Source organism: Neoarius graeffei, chromosome 7 (genome assembly GCF_027579695.1).
Source record: "Neoarius graeffei isolate fNeoGra1 chromosome 7, fNeoGra1.pri, whole genome shotgun sequence".
NCBI classification, from domain to species: domain Eukaryota; kingdom Metazoa; phylum Chordata; class Actinopteri; order Siluriformes; family Ariidae; genus Neoarius; species Neoarius graeffei.
The window spans coordinates 84,458,016-84,472,837 of NC_083575.1; the positions used below are offsets into that span (position 1 = coordinate 84,458,016).

The 14,822-nt window shown below is 42.2% G+C and overlaps 1 protein-coding gene across 3 annotated transcripts in view; it reads left to right on the forward strand.

Annotated features, from left to right (window-relative positions):
• The window catches only part of hhip (hedgehog interacting protein), a 54,282-nt gene that overhangs the window by 26,163 nt on the left and 13,297 nt on the right, over positions 1 to 14,822 (forward strand). For all 3 annotated transcript variants that reach the window (XM_060926530.1, XM_060926531.1, XM_060926532.1), the window contains exons 5-11: positions 6,558 to 6,709; positions 7,340 to 7,513; positions 7,759 to 7,902; positions 10,099 to 10,220; positions 12,148 to 12,271; positions 12,740 to 12,870; positions 14,103 to 14,187. In XM_060926530.1, the coding sequence (XP_060782513.1) occupies positions 6,558 to 6,709; positions 7,340 to 7,513; positions 7,759 to 7,902; positions 10,099 to 10,220; positions 12,148 to 12,271; positions 12,740 to 12,870; positions 14,103 to 14,187 (932 nt within the window). The remainder of the gene's footprint in view (positions 1 to 6,557; positions 6,710 to 7,339; positions 7,514 to 7,758; positions 7,903 to 10,098; positions 10,221 to 12,147; positions 12,272 to 12,739; positions 12,871 to 14,102; positions 14,188 to 14,822) is intronic.

Here is a 14,822-nt window from a genome sequence, read left to right on the forward strand (position 1 = left end):
GCAGTGAACACACATGTAAGCAATGAGCACACACACATACCCCCCAGAGCAGTGGGCAGCTATGTTACAGTGCCCGGGGACCAGTTGGGGGTTAGGTGCCTTGCTCAAGGACACTTCAGCCCAAGGCTGCCCCATGTTAATCTAACAGCATGTCTTTGAACTGTGGGGGAAACCAGAGGAAACCCACGCAGACACGGGGAGAACATGCAAACTCTACACAAAAAGGCCCTCGTCAAACACTGGGCTCGAGCCCAGAACCTTCTTGCTGTGAGGCGACAGTGCTAACCACTACACCACCATGCTGCCCAATTTGCCTGTTTGTACCAATATTATTATGAAGTGGTTCACTGGTGTCTCTTTCATGTGTATTTTGTCAAACCACTGTCGAAGGACATGCCTGACAATACCAGCATGCTCTGTGGCGCAACAGTAAACACGCATATTCAGTGTCAGGTCCAGTCATGAATAGTTTGGAGAGAGAGGAAGGAGTGCTTCTTTGAACACATATCACTCTGCTCCATGGATTTGTTCCAGACATGTATGTACTGAAGAGCATTTAGTACCGTACCTACTGGGGATCCATCCAACCTGGCTTCTTGTTGTCAATGAACACAGGACGCCAAAAGGAAAATACATTTTCCATACCCTTTGACATAGGTGAACTGAAGAAACTGATGAAGTTTGTACAAAAACCTATAGACAAGACACCTCCGAAATCACTATTTACCTATTCCCTGCATCTTGAATTTCAAGCATTTTACATTACAGGCATTATAGCAGACACTCTTTTCCAGAGCGATGTACAAGATACCCAGGGAGCAGTTGAGGGTTAGGTGCCTTGCTCAAGGGCACTTCAGGCATTCCTGCTGGTCCAGGGAATCAAACTGACAACCTTTTGGTTCCAAAGCTGCTTCTCTAACCTTTAGTCCATGGTTCCTTCAGTTTAAGCAAGGTATGTTGTTTACACAATAGGAGGACAGGAAAGGATGATACAAAACTCCCTGGACAGGTAAACAAAACATGCTAATGGACAGAAAAAAAATATTACCTCAAGCACACTTTGGCGAATGATGTTGTTTATCTGAGCCCACTTTCTGCATTCAACTGATTGATGACGTACAATAAGCAGAACACAATGGATTTCTTCAGTCTATAACCTGACATGGAGACCATGTGTTATCACACAATCTATTATAAAATTTGTTTTTATTGAGATCAGTTTACACTCATAGAGTGTAACAAGTAATAATTGAAAAAAAAATTGAATTGACTGTTTTCACATTACCCATACTGCTTTATGCCTTGGGGGGAAACCAAATTATAAACAAACTTAAACAACACAGAGTCGCACAATGACTGCAATCTTTCAAATTTAAATCTCCTGAAAACCTTCAAAGATGTGTCAAAACTAACTACACCAAAGCTTAAAGAAATCAGCAAAGCCTTTTCTGTGAACTTCAAGAAATCAATCGGTAAAAAAGTGTTTGTAAAGATCGTCTCGAACACTTTGAACATCTCTACTTCGGGTGACAATGAGTATATATCTCATCTCATCTCATCTCATCTCATTATCTCTAGCTGCTTTATCCTGTTCTACAGGGTCGCAGGCAAGCTGGAGCCTATCCCAGCTGACTACGGGCGAAAGGCGGGGTACACCCTGGACAAGTCGCCAGGTCATCACAGGGCTGACACATAGACACAGACAACCATTCACACTCCCATTCACACCTACGGTCAATTTAGAGTCACCAGTTAACCTAAGCTGCATGTCTTTGGACTGTGGGGGAAACTGGAGCACCCAGAGGAAACCCACGTGGACACGGGGAGAACATGGAAACTCCACACAGAAAGGCCCTCGCCGGCCACGGGGCTCGAACCCGGACCTTCTTGCTGTGAATATCTCATCTCATCTCATCTCATTATCTCTAGCCGCTTTATCCTTCTACAGGGTCGCAGGCAAGCTGGAGCTGACTATGGGCGAAAGGCGGGGTACACCCTGGACAAGTCGCCAGGTCATCACAGGGCTGACACATAGACACAGACAACCATTCACACTCACATTCACACCTACGGTCAATTTAGAGTCACCAGTTAACCTAACCTGCATGTCTTTGGACTGTGGGGGAAACCGGAGCACCCAGAGGAAACCCACGTGGACACGGGGAGAACATGGAAACTCCACACAGAAAGGCCCTCGCCGGCCACGGGGCTCGAACCCGGACCTTCTTGCTGTGAATATATATATTTAATTTCTGAAAAACAGGAGAATGTGGCCACATGATTAGAGGATATCCTCCCATACGTCAGCAAGAGCTTTGCCGTGTGCCACTAAGGATGTTTATCTCTCCCCATTACAAATGCACTCTGTTTAAAGGCATTTATTTGCAAAAGTGTCCCAAGATGGAGGAAGCAGTCGACGTTTTGACAGGAAGTTTACATGTGTCGCATGCTTCTTTTGCTTCCCCAGAGAGAGTGATTATTGGCTTCCGTGAATTTGACATGCGAACGCTTCGCTAGGAAGACCTTGTGCACCTTATCATGATTAAGCATAATTGGCTGTGGATCCAAGCACTCATTATGTCAAAATTAGGCAAGTCTCAAACCCTGGTAGTCCCCAAGAGTCCTATTCTGTGAAGTTTGGCTGCTATCATTGAGAGCTACACAGAACGGATGGTGTTTACGCAAAGCAACAACAGGATGTTTTTCTCTTTGTGTACGCGGTAGGTCCCCTGGTTGCTTTGGAAAAGTAGATAGTGTTTTATCACAACTTTGATTCTAATGTTCTATGTTTCCTTAAACCGTCAATCCTCCCGCTGCCAATTACACCAACTCAGAAACAATGCGCTGTCCACTATAGGGAGGTCCCTCAAGCGCTGTGGGTGTTCTCAGATTTGGCCCCAAGGGCCCAGAAACACATGTATATTCCATTTCTGTCATCATTACTCCAAATGATCCCTGTTTTTAGACTTGCATAGTTTGCATGGTTGCCATTTTGCCACTATGATTCTTCTTGACCTCTTTTTCATGCAAAGAGTCAATCGCCAGTATTCTTCTTTCTTTGCAATTATTAAACCATCCTGAAAGCCAATGTAATGTTGCTTACAGGATAATGCTTTCCCTCAGTGCTTAAATGGAACAATTAAACCCTGTCAGCTGACAACCAAGCCAACTGGCTAATCTAAATTGTTTGCAGTTTCTCAGTTTGCCGTTTGAAACTTTTTTTTAAATTATTCCTATTCAGCTGTGCATTGTGGGATAATGATCTTGCTCAGTTTAATCCTCCACGCCATCACAGCTGTGTGGTGTTTACCAGGTTAACCAGCTGCTATCGTTGTCTGGATTTGACAGAGCAAGACTGCGCTTAAGCACCGGTGCTTCGCCAATTAACTTGTTTTGGGTTTGTATTGAGTCAAGCTTTTCCAGATGCTGAAATATACTCCAGTCCTCATGGTGACACGTAAAGACCCGAAGCATGTGTTGATCTTTTAAAATATTTGTACGAAGGAGATGGTGATTAAGAGTTTCGCCTTGATTTGTTGCACATTGAATTGTTAGCAGCAAAAGCACAGGACTGCTCTACTGTTGTGTCTGCTAGACCAGGATGCATGGCAGCGGAGATGAAGACATCTGTATGCAACGTGAGCATGGTTCTATTGCCAGAGTGAGGGCAGCCAGCTGCAATAAAGTATTTCTTGCTGAAGCAAATAGTTCATGGCATGTCATGCTCTCTGTCACACTACACACAGCTGTTGGGTTTTTTCACTCAGATGAGCAAGAAGGGCTCTCAGACCTGTCGGAGATAAGTACCCCAGCTTTGACAAATGGCCTTTTTCCTCCCCTTCACCCACTCCTTTTGAACAGATCACTTCAGGAAACGACCACTGCTGTCATCTCACTTGACTTAACTTCCCCCAGTACTGTCTTGATCTCCAGAAGAAAGTTTAGCTCTTGAGGAATGACCAGTGTGGCCAAAAACATTGTGATTTGCAGTCTTCTGTACAATTTTCAATTGTACTCCATTTACAGCTCCAGTAATGTATAATAACAGGTGTTTTGAAGGAGGTGGAATACAAGATGTGTGTAAATCCCAAGCTCTGAGTTGGGGGATCAAGAGTTCAGGTAGCTTTTGAGGTATGCATGTTTTTTTTTTTTCAGTCAGCTCCCAGGTATTGCTTTTTATGTAGGATTTTCCAAGCACACTAGGATCAAAAGGTGCATTGCAGCAATGCATGAGCTAAGCTATGTATCATGCCTTGAAAGCCCAAAGCCAGGAAACTGCCAATGGTTACGTGAAATTTAGGGGGAGTGTTGTGTAGTTTGTAGCTGTAGCACATCTTGTTCTCGCTTCTTGGCTCGAGTTCCACTACTGGCAGAACACTTGTAAGGGCAGGCTCTTATGAACATCACTTGCTTGCTTCCCTGAATCTGGATATTGTAAACCAGACACACACACACACACACACACACACGATATACTAAACCTCTGTTAGAAAGGTGTTTTAAAGAGCTTGATGTTGGTATAAAGACAGTCTGAGTTTAAAACGAGAATCCAGAAAGATATCATAGCCTGCCCAGTTCCCACTGACTTGAGTAATCTATTATGGTCACTGTTACATAAGAAAGAAATCTTACAATATGTCCAGCTTGTAAATTCCTGAGGAGGTTGCAAGGTTTACATGGTTGGAGTGTCTTGGCTTAAGATGAGGATGCTTGTGCCAGTGATGCAATTAAGCAGACCTGTTCGCTGGGTGCAAGTCTGCCAACTACTTGCCCCCACTGGTATTCCTCCTCTTCTAATGATAAACGGACCACAATGGAGTGATTTTGGCTTCATTTCAGTACATGTCAGCTGTTAATTTGGATCCAGAGGAGTGGAGCCTTCTTGCCACACATCAGGGTCATCACTGAGGTCTGCCTACTTGCATATCCAGTGGTCCCTGGCTGGAGAACATACAATTCAGTGGAATTCTGTCTTGACCTCCTATGTGTTTTTTTTTTTTTTTTGGCACACTATTTAGGTCATGACATCAGCTCTACATATGAATCAGGTGGTTCAACAAAGTAATAGGAAATACACTTAAATTCATTCTCAATTGCATTGTACCTGCCAACTCAGGAACATGCAATTAATAAAAACCACAACAAAAAAAGTCTTGTCAAGCTTAATGAGCCCATAAGTCATTATTTATCTGTCAGATTTCACGGCTTTCCCAGTTTTGTGGTCAAATTGAAAAGACTCCAGAGTGTGATTACTCAAGTCTCTGAAGATCATTTCCACTCCCCTCTGGAGCATTCCAGAGATGGTGCAGACTCGCGTCCGCATTTGTGCCACTGGCCTGTCCAAGTTGGATTAGTTCAGTGCAGCCTAACAGAGCTTCTCTGACCAATTTATGGTCTGTGTGTTTTGGCTGATTCTGTGAGCTGAACCACAGAGTTAACTCAAGCAGTTCACAGAAGACCTCTCTTTACTCAATTCCTGTGAAATATCGGAAAGGAATGCCGCATAACTGACATGACGGCATGCTGTATTTGTTTATTGGACATGCTGCATTGGCTCATTGTGGGGCGAAAACACTCCTCCCATGTTACGTCCGATCCCAAAGTGCTAAATCTGAGCAATTTTGTTCAAAAACAAGCTTGCTTGAAACGTTGTTATTAACACATTATGAACACATATGCCTGGCATTCTGTTCATTCTTTTTATTTTCTTAACAATGCAAGAAAGAGGGAGAGAGACAGAAGCCCAACCTGATCGTTTGGCCAGGGATTGAAATGATACAGCTGCTTATTACAGCTGACGATGATGAGTAGACCACCAGAGTTGTGACAACTGATGTAGCTGCCCCCGGGGTGAAACAAAGGTTTACCTATTACACAACCAATTTCATTGCTTTTCTAAACATGTTGCCAAGACAGTGGGAGTTGGCAGCTTGCTCCTTGTTTATTTTTATTTTTTCCCCATTCCTTTTTTCTCCCCTCTCAGATTTTGCACGGATTAAAAAACAGGGGGGCGGGAGGGGAATGGGGTGGGGGTCGAGATGGAATAAGGAGGTGGAGGCCCACAGCTTGGACTGAAGGACTCCTGGGCTTTTTGTGCTCTCTATGAACTGCCAGTGAGCTAATAAATTCTTTCAGCCTCTCGCCGCTGCATTCGCGGATATCCCCCCAAAGATTACACACACAAATCACTAGTGTGGTGGAGGCTGCAGGGAGGGCCCAAGCATCATGCAGGGGCCTCGCCCCAAAAATGAGCCACACATAACCAAATGGAGGACCAGAAAGAAGGGGGTTGCTGGGAGTCAAATGTTTTATAATTGTTTGTAATGCAGTAGTCAAGGAGGGAGAAAGGGGGGCAAGAATAAAAGAAAGCTGGAGCAAGAGGGCATGGGGGTAACTGGCTCCCATATGGAGAGAGTGAGATAGAAAAGGAGAGAATAAGAAAGAAAGGGACAGAAAGGGACACGGGGGGCCTGGCTTTAGGCCTGGCCCTACGCTGGCTTTTAAAAAGGGAACATAATTAACTTCTAGATTCTTTGTGCTCCCCATCTGACTTGCAGGGAGGAGATGAAAGGGGCTTGCTAAGCCTGGCATTCCACCCCAATTATAAGAAAAACGGCAAGCTCTACGTCTCCTACACGAAGAACCAGGAGCGCTGGGCAATCGGCCCTCATGACCACATTCTTCGTGTGGTCGAGTATACAGTGTCCAGGTAACAGTCAGCCACTTATACGTTGCTCACATCTCAGACTGACCAATTTTGAAGGGTATGAGGGAAATAAAATTGGTTTAATGATTGTTGTTAAATGTTTCAGGATATATGTGGTTTTGAAACCAGGTTTTTGGCTACCAAGGGTGTTGTAAAATATTTTATGACAGTGATGGATGTTTTTATAGAGATTTAATAGCTGTGCATAATTAAACAATTTCATTGACTGGAATTCTTTTCTGCTGCATTGCAAAACATGCAGCCGTTAAGAAAGGAAACTCACTTATTTTAATTATTGCATTTTATGACAAGTCTCAAAGCCTAAGCATGTCAGGATAGCTATGAAGAGTGATATATTTCATTCAACTATACAGTGCACAAGAAAATGGAAATTGTAAATCGTTGAAAGCTTTTGAAAGTTTTTAACATTTTGCAGGATTCGTATCTATACTATATTACAGTCCCTGCAAATAAATATGCTTATTTATCAATCACAAATTAATTTCTTAAGAATTTCTATAAAGTCTGTCATGAGGAATGACTACAATTAGATAATTTGGCACAGATAGATAATTGCACTTGATGAAATAGACCTAGAGTAGTGTATTGAATGTTCTCGATGTTTCTCTCAAGGAAAAACCCCAACCAGGTGGACACTAGGACCTTTCGAGTCTTAATGGAGGTGGCCGAACTCCACAGAAAGCACTTGGGTGGGCAGCTGCTCTTCGGACCTGATGGCCTTTTGCATATCTTTCTGGGTGATGGGATGATCACTCTGGATGATATGGAGGAGATGGATGGATTAAGGTGATTCTGCCAACAATGTACAGCAGGAGTATCATATTCTAGTACTGGAGGGTAGCAACAAAACATAGCAAACCCTTACATATGATAGAGCATTGAAAACACTAATCTACATACTCTCTAATGTTCTAAAATCAGAATCTAGAGTAATAAGCAGTGAGCTTGCAGTGTAGGATGTCTTTGACCTTGATGTTAGCTACATTCCTCTGATTCTGTCAACCTACTAAGAGAGAGATTTGCTGCCACAGTGACTTCACTGGTTCAGTTCTGAGGGTGGATGTCGACACGGACCACTGCTCCACTCCATACGTCATACCATGGGACAACCCATACTTCAACAGCACCAATCAACCACCAGAAATCTTCGCCCATGGACTGCATGATCCTGGCAGGTGGGTGATAATATGAGGATGTTTCTGAAAATTTCAGGGTACAGAGTAAATTGTATGTATAATATAGCCGCAAGCAGTGATGAAGGGCCCAAGCATCTCCGGTATACCAAATCCGGCATGAATCCAACAAACCGCATAGGAGGAGAACGTCAAAATTTAACACGTGTCAGAATGCACAAAACCAAAAATAACTCACTTCCTGTTGAGTATGGCTAATACAATGTACAGTACATTACAATTTTGTTCGTCTTGGAGCACCCCACACACCTACCAAATTTGACATGGATAGGTGAAACTATATACCAGGCAAAAGCCTCAATGATATGTAGGGGTGCTATGGAGTCCCCCGGACACACCCGGGTCCAAGCCTCTATCCCTGAGTAGTGGTGGCCAGGACTGATATGTGTACCAAATTTCATGAGTTTTCACCCATTGGAACCACCTCACAAATGACCAAGTCTTGAAGAAGAAGAAGCAGAATCCTTAGGAAAGTAATAGGGCAAAAGTGGACACTGGAGACCATGCACTTCTGGTGCTCAGGCCCTAAATATGGAGAATTAATGAGGTATGGTATAGTCTATTCTCTCAAGCCATCTGAATTAAAAACACAGTTTCTGATGTTTGCTTTGGCTGCTCTTGCTACCTTCCTAGACTTGCTTCTTTTTAATCTCTAAAATGGTGGGGATAGTCTGTAACTATAGATGACTCACAAATTGAAGGATAATATGGTGGATCTGTTATACTGTGTGTGTGTGGGGGGGGGGTGACATTCATTTATTGTGCTGGCATGGTTTGGCTTGATAGCCCTGCTTCGAGGGAAACGTCACGCTACAACAATACAAAGATCTGATTTATCACCTTTATCTTATGGTGAAACATTTCTATCTTGATGGATGTAGTCTCTTCAAGGATAACTCTGCCCCATCCACATGGCACTGATGAGTATTAAACATAAATTATGTGCTATCACTATCAGACTCACCAGATCTTAATCCAGTTGAAAACCTGGGAGATTTTGGTTTGATGTGTTAAGACAGCGCTCTCCACCGCCACCACCATCATCAAAGCACTAACTGAAGGAACATCTTTTGAAACAACAGTGTTCATCCCTCCAGGAAAGTTCCAGAGATGATGCCAAGGCAGACTGAAGCTGTTCCGGTGACTTAATAATTTGTCACCTATCTGCTACGTTATCATCTAAAACTTTTAATTTTCTGGTACAATTCTGCCTTCAAGTTCATGGAAACAGGATCAGTTGAGAGGAATAATGCCAAACTGAGCTAATTTTTAAATGGAAATTCATTCATAGCAAAGGTTGAGACAGAAAAAGATTCCAGGTTAGACTTGTTAGCTCATCCAGCTGACAGGTGATGAGCTTATCCCATCATGTGTTGTCTGTCGTCCGTCCGGCATCGTCCACATTTCACGAAAATCGCTTCTTCTCTCTCAATTCTTCACCAATTTTGATTCTTTTTTGGCAGCAAGGTAGGTCGGCCTGCGGTGCATATGGTTTCTACCCAAATTTGCATAATTGCAATTAATAATGAAGATATGGAGTAATTAATCAATCCCTAACGAGCAGTTTCCACACAAATCACTTCTTCTCCCACAATTCTTCACCGATTTTGATTCTTTCAGGCGGGAAGGTAGGGATACCTAGGGTGCATATAACTTCCACCCAGATTTGCTTAATTACAGGTATTAATGAAGTTATGGACTAATTAAGCCTAAATGAGCAGTTCAACAAAAATCACTTCTTCTCGGTCAATTCCTCACCATTTTGGATTCTTCCTGGCAAGTAGGTAGGTATTCCTAGGGTGTATATAGCTTCTATATATAGGTTCTATATAGTGTACATAGTGTATACGGTATAGCTTACAACATTTATTGCACAAGGTGGCCCATTTTAGATCGTTCCTTCTGGAATAGATGGGGCCGGAGTGAGTTACGCCGTCATTGATGGTCTTGTTAACTATATTACCTCTGCAGTACCAATGCAAAACCAAGAAATTGTATATTGGGCATCAACCAAGTCTTGGTTACTTAGTTATATTTTGGATAAGCAGAAATTGTGGTTAATCATAATTTCACTGGGTTTATGCATACAAGCTGCATATTTCACACAGCTCTCATAAATAATACGATCTGTGGTCCTGCTATTGGCTAATGGCTGGTCTTATCAACATTCCGTCTTAGGTGTGCAGTGGATAAACTACACATGGATGCCAATGGAAGCCTCCTGATCCTGTGTACTGATACGACAGGAAGAAACACAACAACAGGAAGGATCCTGCAAATCAGCAAAGGGAAAGATTATGGTATATCTATCTTAAGAGCTCTGACTGTTAACTAGTTTTCCTGTCTTTTAATACCACATTCGCATTATTCAGAAAACAAGCTGTCTCCCAATCACCATTAGTGCAAAGTTTCAACTTGTAATTTCTCAAATACAATACGACATTCTTTAAGAATGTGATAACACGGCCTTTGAGACATCTCCAACTGTGTAGGAGAAATGAAGAACATAAATGCTTGTGAATCGAATGGAATGCGAGTTTATGTTCATGAATATGATATATCATTGTCAGGCACAATTATCATGTTGTTGATGCTTTGGCACAGTTCAATACAACCCATATGGTTGAGAGCCTAATCAATACCAGAAGAAATCAAGAATGATATTTCATTTTGAAGTATTAGTTGGCTTAGATGGCTCTAAGCCCCCATGGGCACTGTTCATTCTCGCATATGGCCTCATCCTATTATATACCCCACCAGCACATGCCCCAAAGAAGGTCTAATAAATGGGCAAATTACTGGTCCTTTTACACTATTAAAACATCACCATGCTGACAGTATAGGTTCATTAAACAGCACTGAGTAGTTTTACAACACGCTGACTGAAACATTATAATACTGGCCATTCCCAAAGCTGCCATAACTTATGTTGCTATACACACTGTCTCAAACATTCAGTACACAAACTCTTGTTAGAAACTGGACCCTCCCTCACACAAGCTGGACGTTAATGATGCCATTTTGTGAAAAGGAGCACAGTCAGCTACCCATAAAATAAAGTGGTCTTTAATGTTCCCAAGCCATGGGTCATTAAAACCCTCCTCCATTGGCATTCTGAAAGATTGTTGGAAATATGGGATATACATTCCTGTTTTTCAAGGAAGCAAACAGTACCTTTTTTACATTCATGCTATGACATAGTATGATATAATAGCAAGATGCAAAAGGTTTGAAATCAGGACATTTAAGTAACATCTGAATCGTAGCTTGCGTGTTTCATAGACCATGATCTTACAATTCAGAACTTTTAAAGGTAGACTGCCTTTCAGATTTTTCAAGTGTAGGTCATAAAAAGAATTTTCCCCGACACCCAATTATTTTTGTTTAGTGGACCGAAAGCTACTGAATTCGAATCGCAGACTTCCAAATTATTAGTTTTTTTTTAATAGAACAATTAATGAATTTAGAGTCACATGGCCCTAAATTCTCTGCTATTTTTTCCTGCTTCACCATAACCCAATTCAAGATACTACGTCATGCATTACATGGTGGGCTTTCCCCGTTCGCGCAAGGCATTGTGGGATACAAATGTGAAACAGGAGAGAAAAATGGAGGACGTGAGTGTACGAATGAAACGTCGAAGACCATCTACAGTAACGGAAAGCAAGAAGAAAAGATGTTATGTTGCGAAGGAAAGGAAATGCAGGACCAAACTAATAAATATTGGTGGTCAGCAAGCACCTCGGTGTGATCAGCTGTTTGTTTAGCAACAGAACAATGTAACTGTCAGTGCACGGTCAAAGGTAAACCTGTAGATGGCAGTAATGCAATACTGTGGATGCCAGCTGCTGTAAAACCCAAAAGAAAGAGAAGAAGAAGGTAAACCTGTGCACACACACGGACTTCCTCTGTCTGCTTGACTGCGTGAAGCGAGCGATTTCATGCACACTATTTGCTTGGGAATCACCTCAAATTAAATAACTTCTGAGCCACAGATTGGCCTGATATTTTATGAGATATTACAGAAATAAACATATATCACAATGACCAAATTTCAGAGGGAACTAAATTTCACCGATTTTATGAAATTGAAAGGCCATCTAGCTTTAAAGTCTTTAGAATTATGGCCTATTATATAAGTATTCAGGATATATTTTATAGAGTACCATTTGTATACTGTTTCTTTTCAGATAATTAACGTTATGTTTGTGTGGCTCTTTTTCATAGAAAATGAACAATCTATTTTTGACTTGGAGTCTACTGGTGGTGCGCTCCCAGTTGGTGGATTCATCTACAGAGGTTGTCAATCAAGAAGACTTTATGGAAGTTATGTATTTGGTGACAAAAATGGGTAAGATAATTATATCCAATAGTAATTGTGAATGTATTACATGTTTGCATGTAGTCATAAAAAAATAAGTTAAGTAATACAGATCTCCTTAGCCTTTTCTTCTAAAGTGATTGTAGCCAAGGTTTAGGGAGTTAGTGGTAATGTGTATGACTGCAGAGGTCAAGTAACATCTTTCCGGTGGTTTTGCATGTCCAAGGATACACTTCCCACCCATCCCACAGAGGAAAAGTGATTATTATTTCAGTGAAATTGAGAGTGTCATTGGTCCACAGCCTCATATTATTAACACTTCATACTAACACTAACACAACTATTGTATTTGAATTGTCCTGAAGGGTTGTTTGGGGGTTTTTTTTGTTTGTTTATTTTTATGTAAAACTAGTGTTGCTCTTAGAAGCCAGGTTTTGCAAATGTTAAATCTGTTCTCAGTGACAAGATGATGAAATTTGCACCATGTTGGCATTTCAGAAACCTCAGAATACTCCAGAGACCTTCTGAGGACCGGCCATGGCAAGAGAAGCCATTCTGCCTTGGAAGTAGCAGTTCATGTGGTTCCACATTAGTAGGCCACATCCTGGGGTTTGGAGAGGATGAACTAGGTCAGTGTAATCTCTATTTCCTCTCGTAGCTAATCATTTTGATCACTGCTGAGCATGTAAGGGATTTGAGATAATAATAATAATAATAATAATAATAATAATAATAATCAGCACCTTGCTCATGAATCCAGTTTAGATACAGATGACTTGGACGCAAAAAGGAGTCAAATTTTAAAAAGACTTCTCAGTGATACAGAACAGGGATTGCCAGGGTCACAGTGGAAAGCCAACTCCAACTCCGAAATACCTTCCCTCCATGGCACATTCCATTATGACAGAGTACTTTAACTTCCTGACACATGACTTCCTTTCTCTCTTGCTGTTGACAGAAGATATGACCAAGATCCAAAGGTCAGAAAGATTTGTCAGTGACTAGGGTTTCCATTTGCAATTACCTTCTCCAACCAAACCACAAATTTAACCTCACACCCAATGATAACAGCCTCTCTACTCTCTAGAACAATCATTTATCTGGACCATGTGCCAAGTTCAATGATGAAGTTCTTCCATGTCAGAACATAGGGATTGGATTACAGGCCTTGCTGGAAATCAAACCTCCAACTGACTCACAGCAAGCCTGCGTTCCATCATACTGTACAATCCCGCTTGACCTCTTATCACAAGGGAACATGAACTCCTTGTTCCAAATGCCTTGAATGAGCAGATCCAGGCACTATCCTTTTGCCATCCAAGCAGTGGAGGTCTGCAAGGGAGGATGAGATACTGGTGTCCAGATACAAGAAGGATTCATTCAAAGTGTTGGGCTTGAGGCCCAAGTGAAAGTTACTTGCAAAATGCAGGTCTGCAAACTTCAGAATTCACAAAACACCAATTCTAAGGATCCATCTGAGCCTTGATCAACAGGAACATGGTAGAGTGAAGACCATTTTATTTGACTAGATCACAGGTGGATCAGGTGTGTTGGGAAACAGAAGAATACTAAAATATGCAGGACCAGGGGAACTCCAGAAACAAGGTTGGGAACCTGACCTAGCTAGCCTTGCACTTATCACATCCTCATAGTTACCATGGGGAAGCCATGGCCTAATGGTTAGAGACACAGCCTTAGAACCAAAAGGTCACTGGTTTGATTCCCTGGACCAGCAGGAACGGCTGAATTGCCCTTGAGCAAGGCACCTAACCCCCAGGCTGCTCTGGGTATGTTGCTCTGGATAAGAGCGTCTACTAAATGTCATCAATGTAACGTAATATGCAATCTTCCTTTTCACCAGGTGAGGTCTATATCTTGGCCTCCAGCAAAAGCTTAGCCATGCAGTCACACAGTGGGAGGCTCTACAAGCTGGTGGACCCTAAAAGGTACAGAATGTTTTAATATTACACAGCTCTTTCAACTCTTGTACCTAAATGGTAGAAATCCTCTGAAACCCACTAACCTGCAGAACTTCTGGCCACACCTCAACCAGCTAACCAAGCTCTTTATAAGTATTAAAGTAACTTTGTAAGGTGAAACAGTGATGCACAGCTCACAAAGCACAGATGCAGGTTTCATTCTTAAGCTTAGTTACTGTCTGGGTGGAATTTCTATGCATGTTCTGTCCATGGGTTTCCTCCAGGTTCTCCAGTTTCCTCCCATTTTGAGAAATATACCAGGAAGTAGAATGGCGAGTCTGTTATTAGATGTGAATACGTAGGTGTGTGTATGGTGTACTATGATGGACTGGCATCCCATCCAAAGTGTATCTTCCGTCCTCACACACAGTGTTACTGGGACAGGCTCTGGATTGAGTGTGATCCTGACCAGAATACAATAGTTACTGAAGATCCATCCATCCATTATCGGTAGCCACTTATCCTGTGCAGGGTCACGGGCAAGCTGGAGCCTATCCCAGCTGACTATGGGCGAAAGGCTGGGTACACCCTGGACAAGTCGCCAGGTCATCCCAGGGCCGACACATAGACACAAACAACCATTCACACTCACATTCACACCT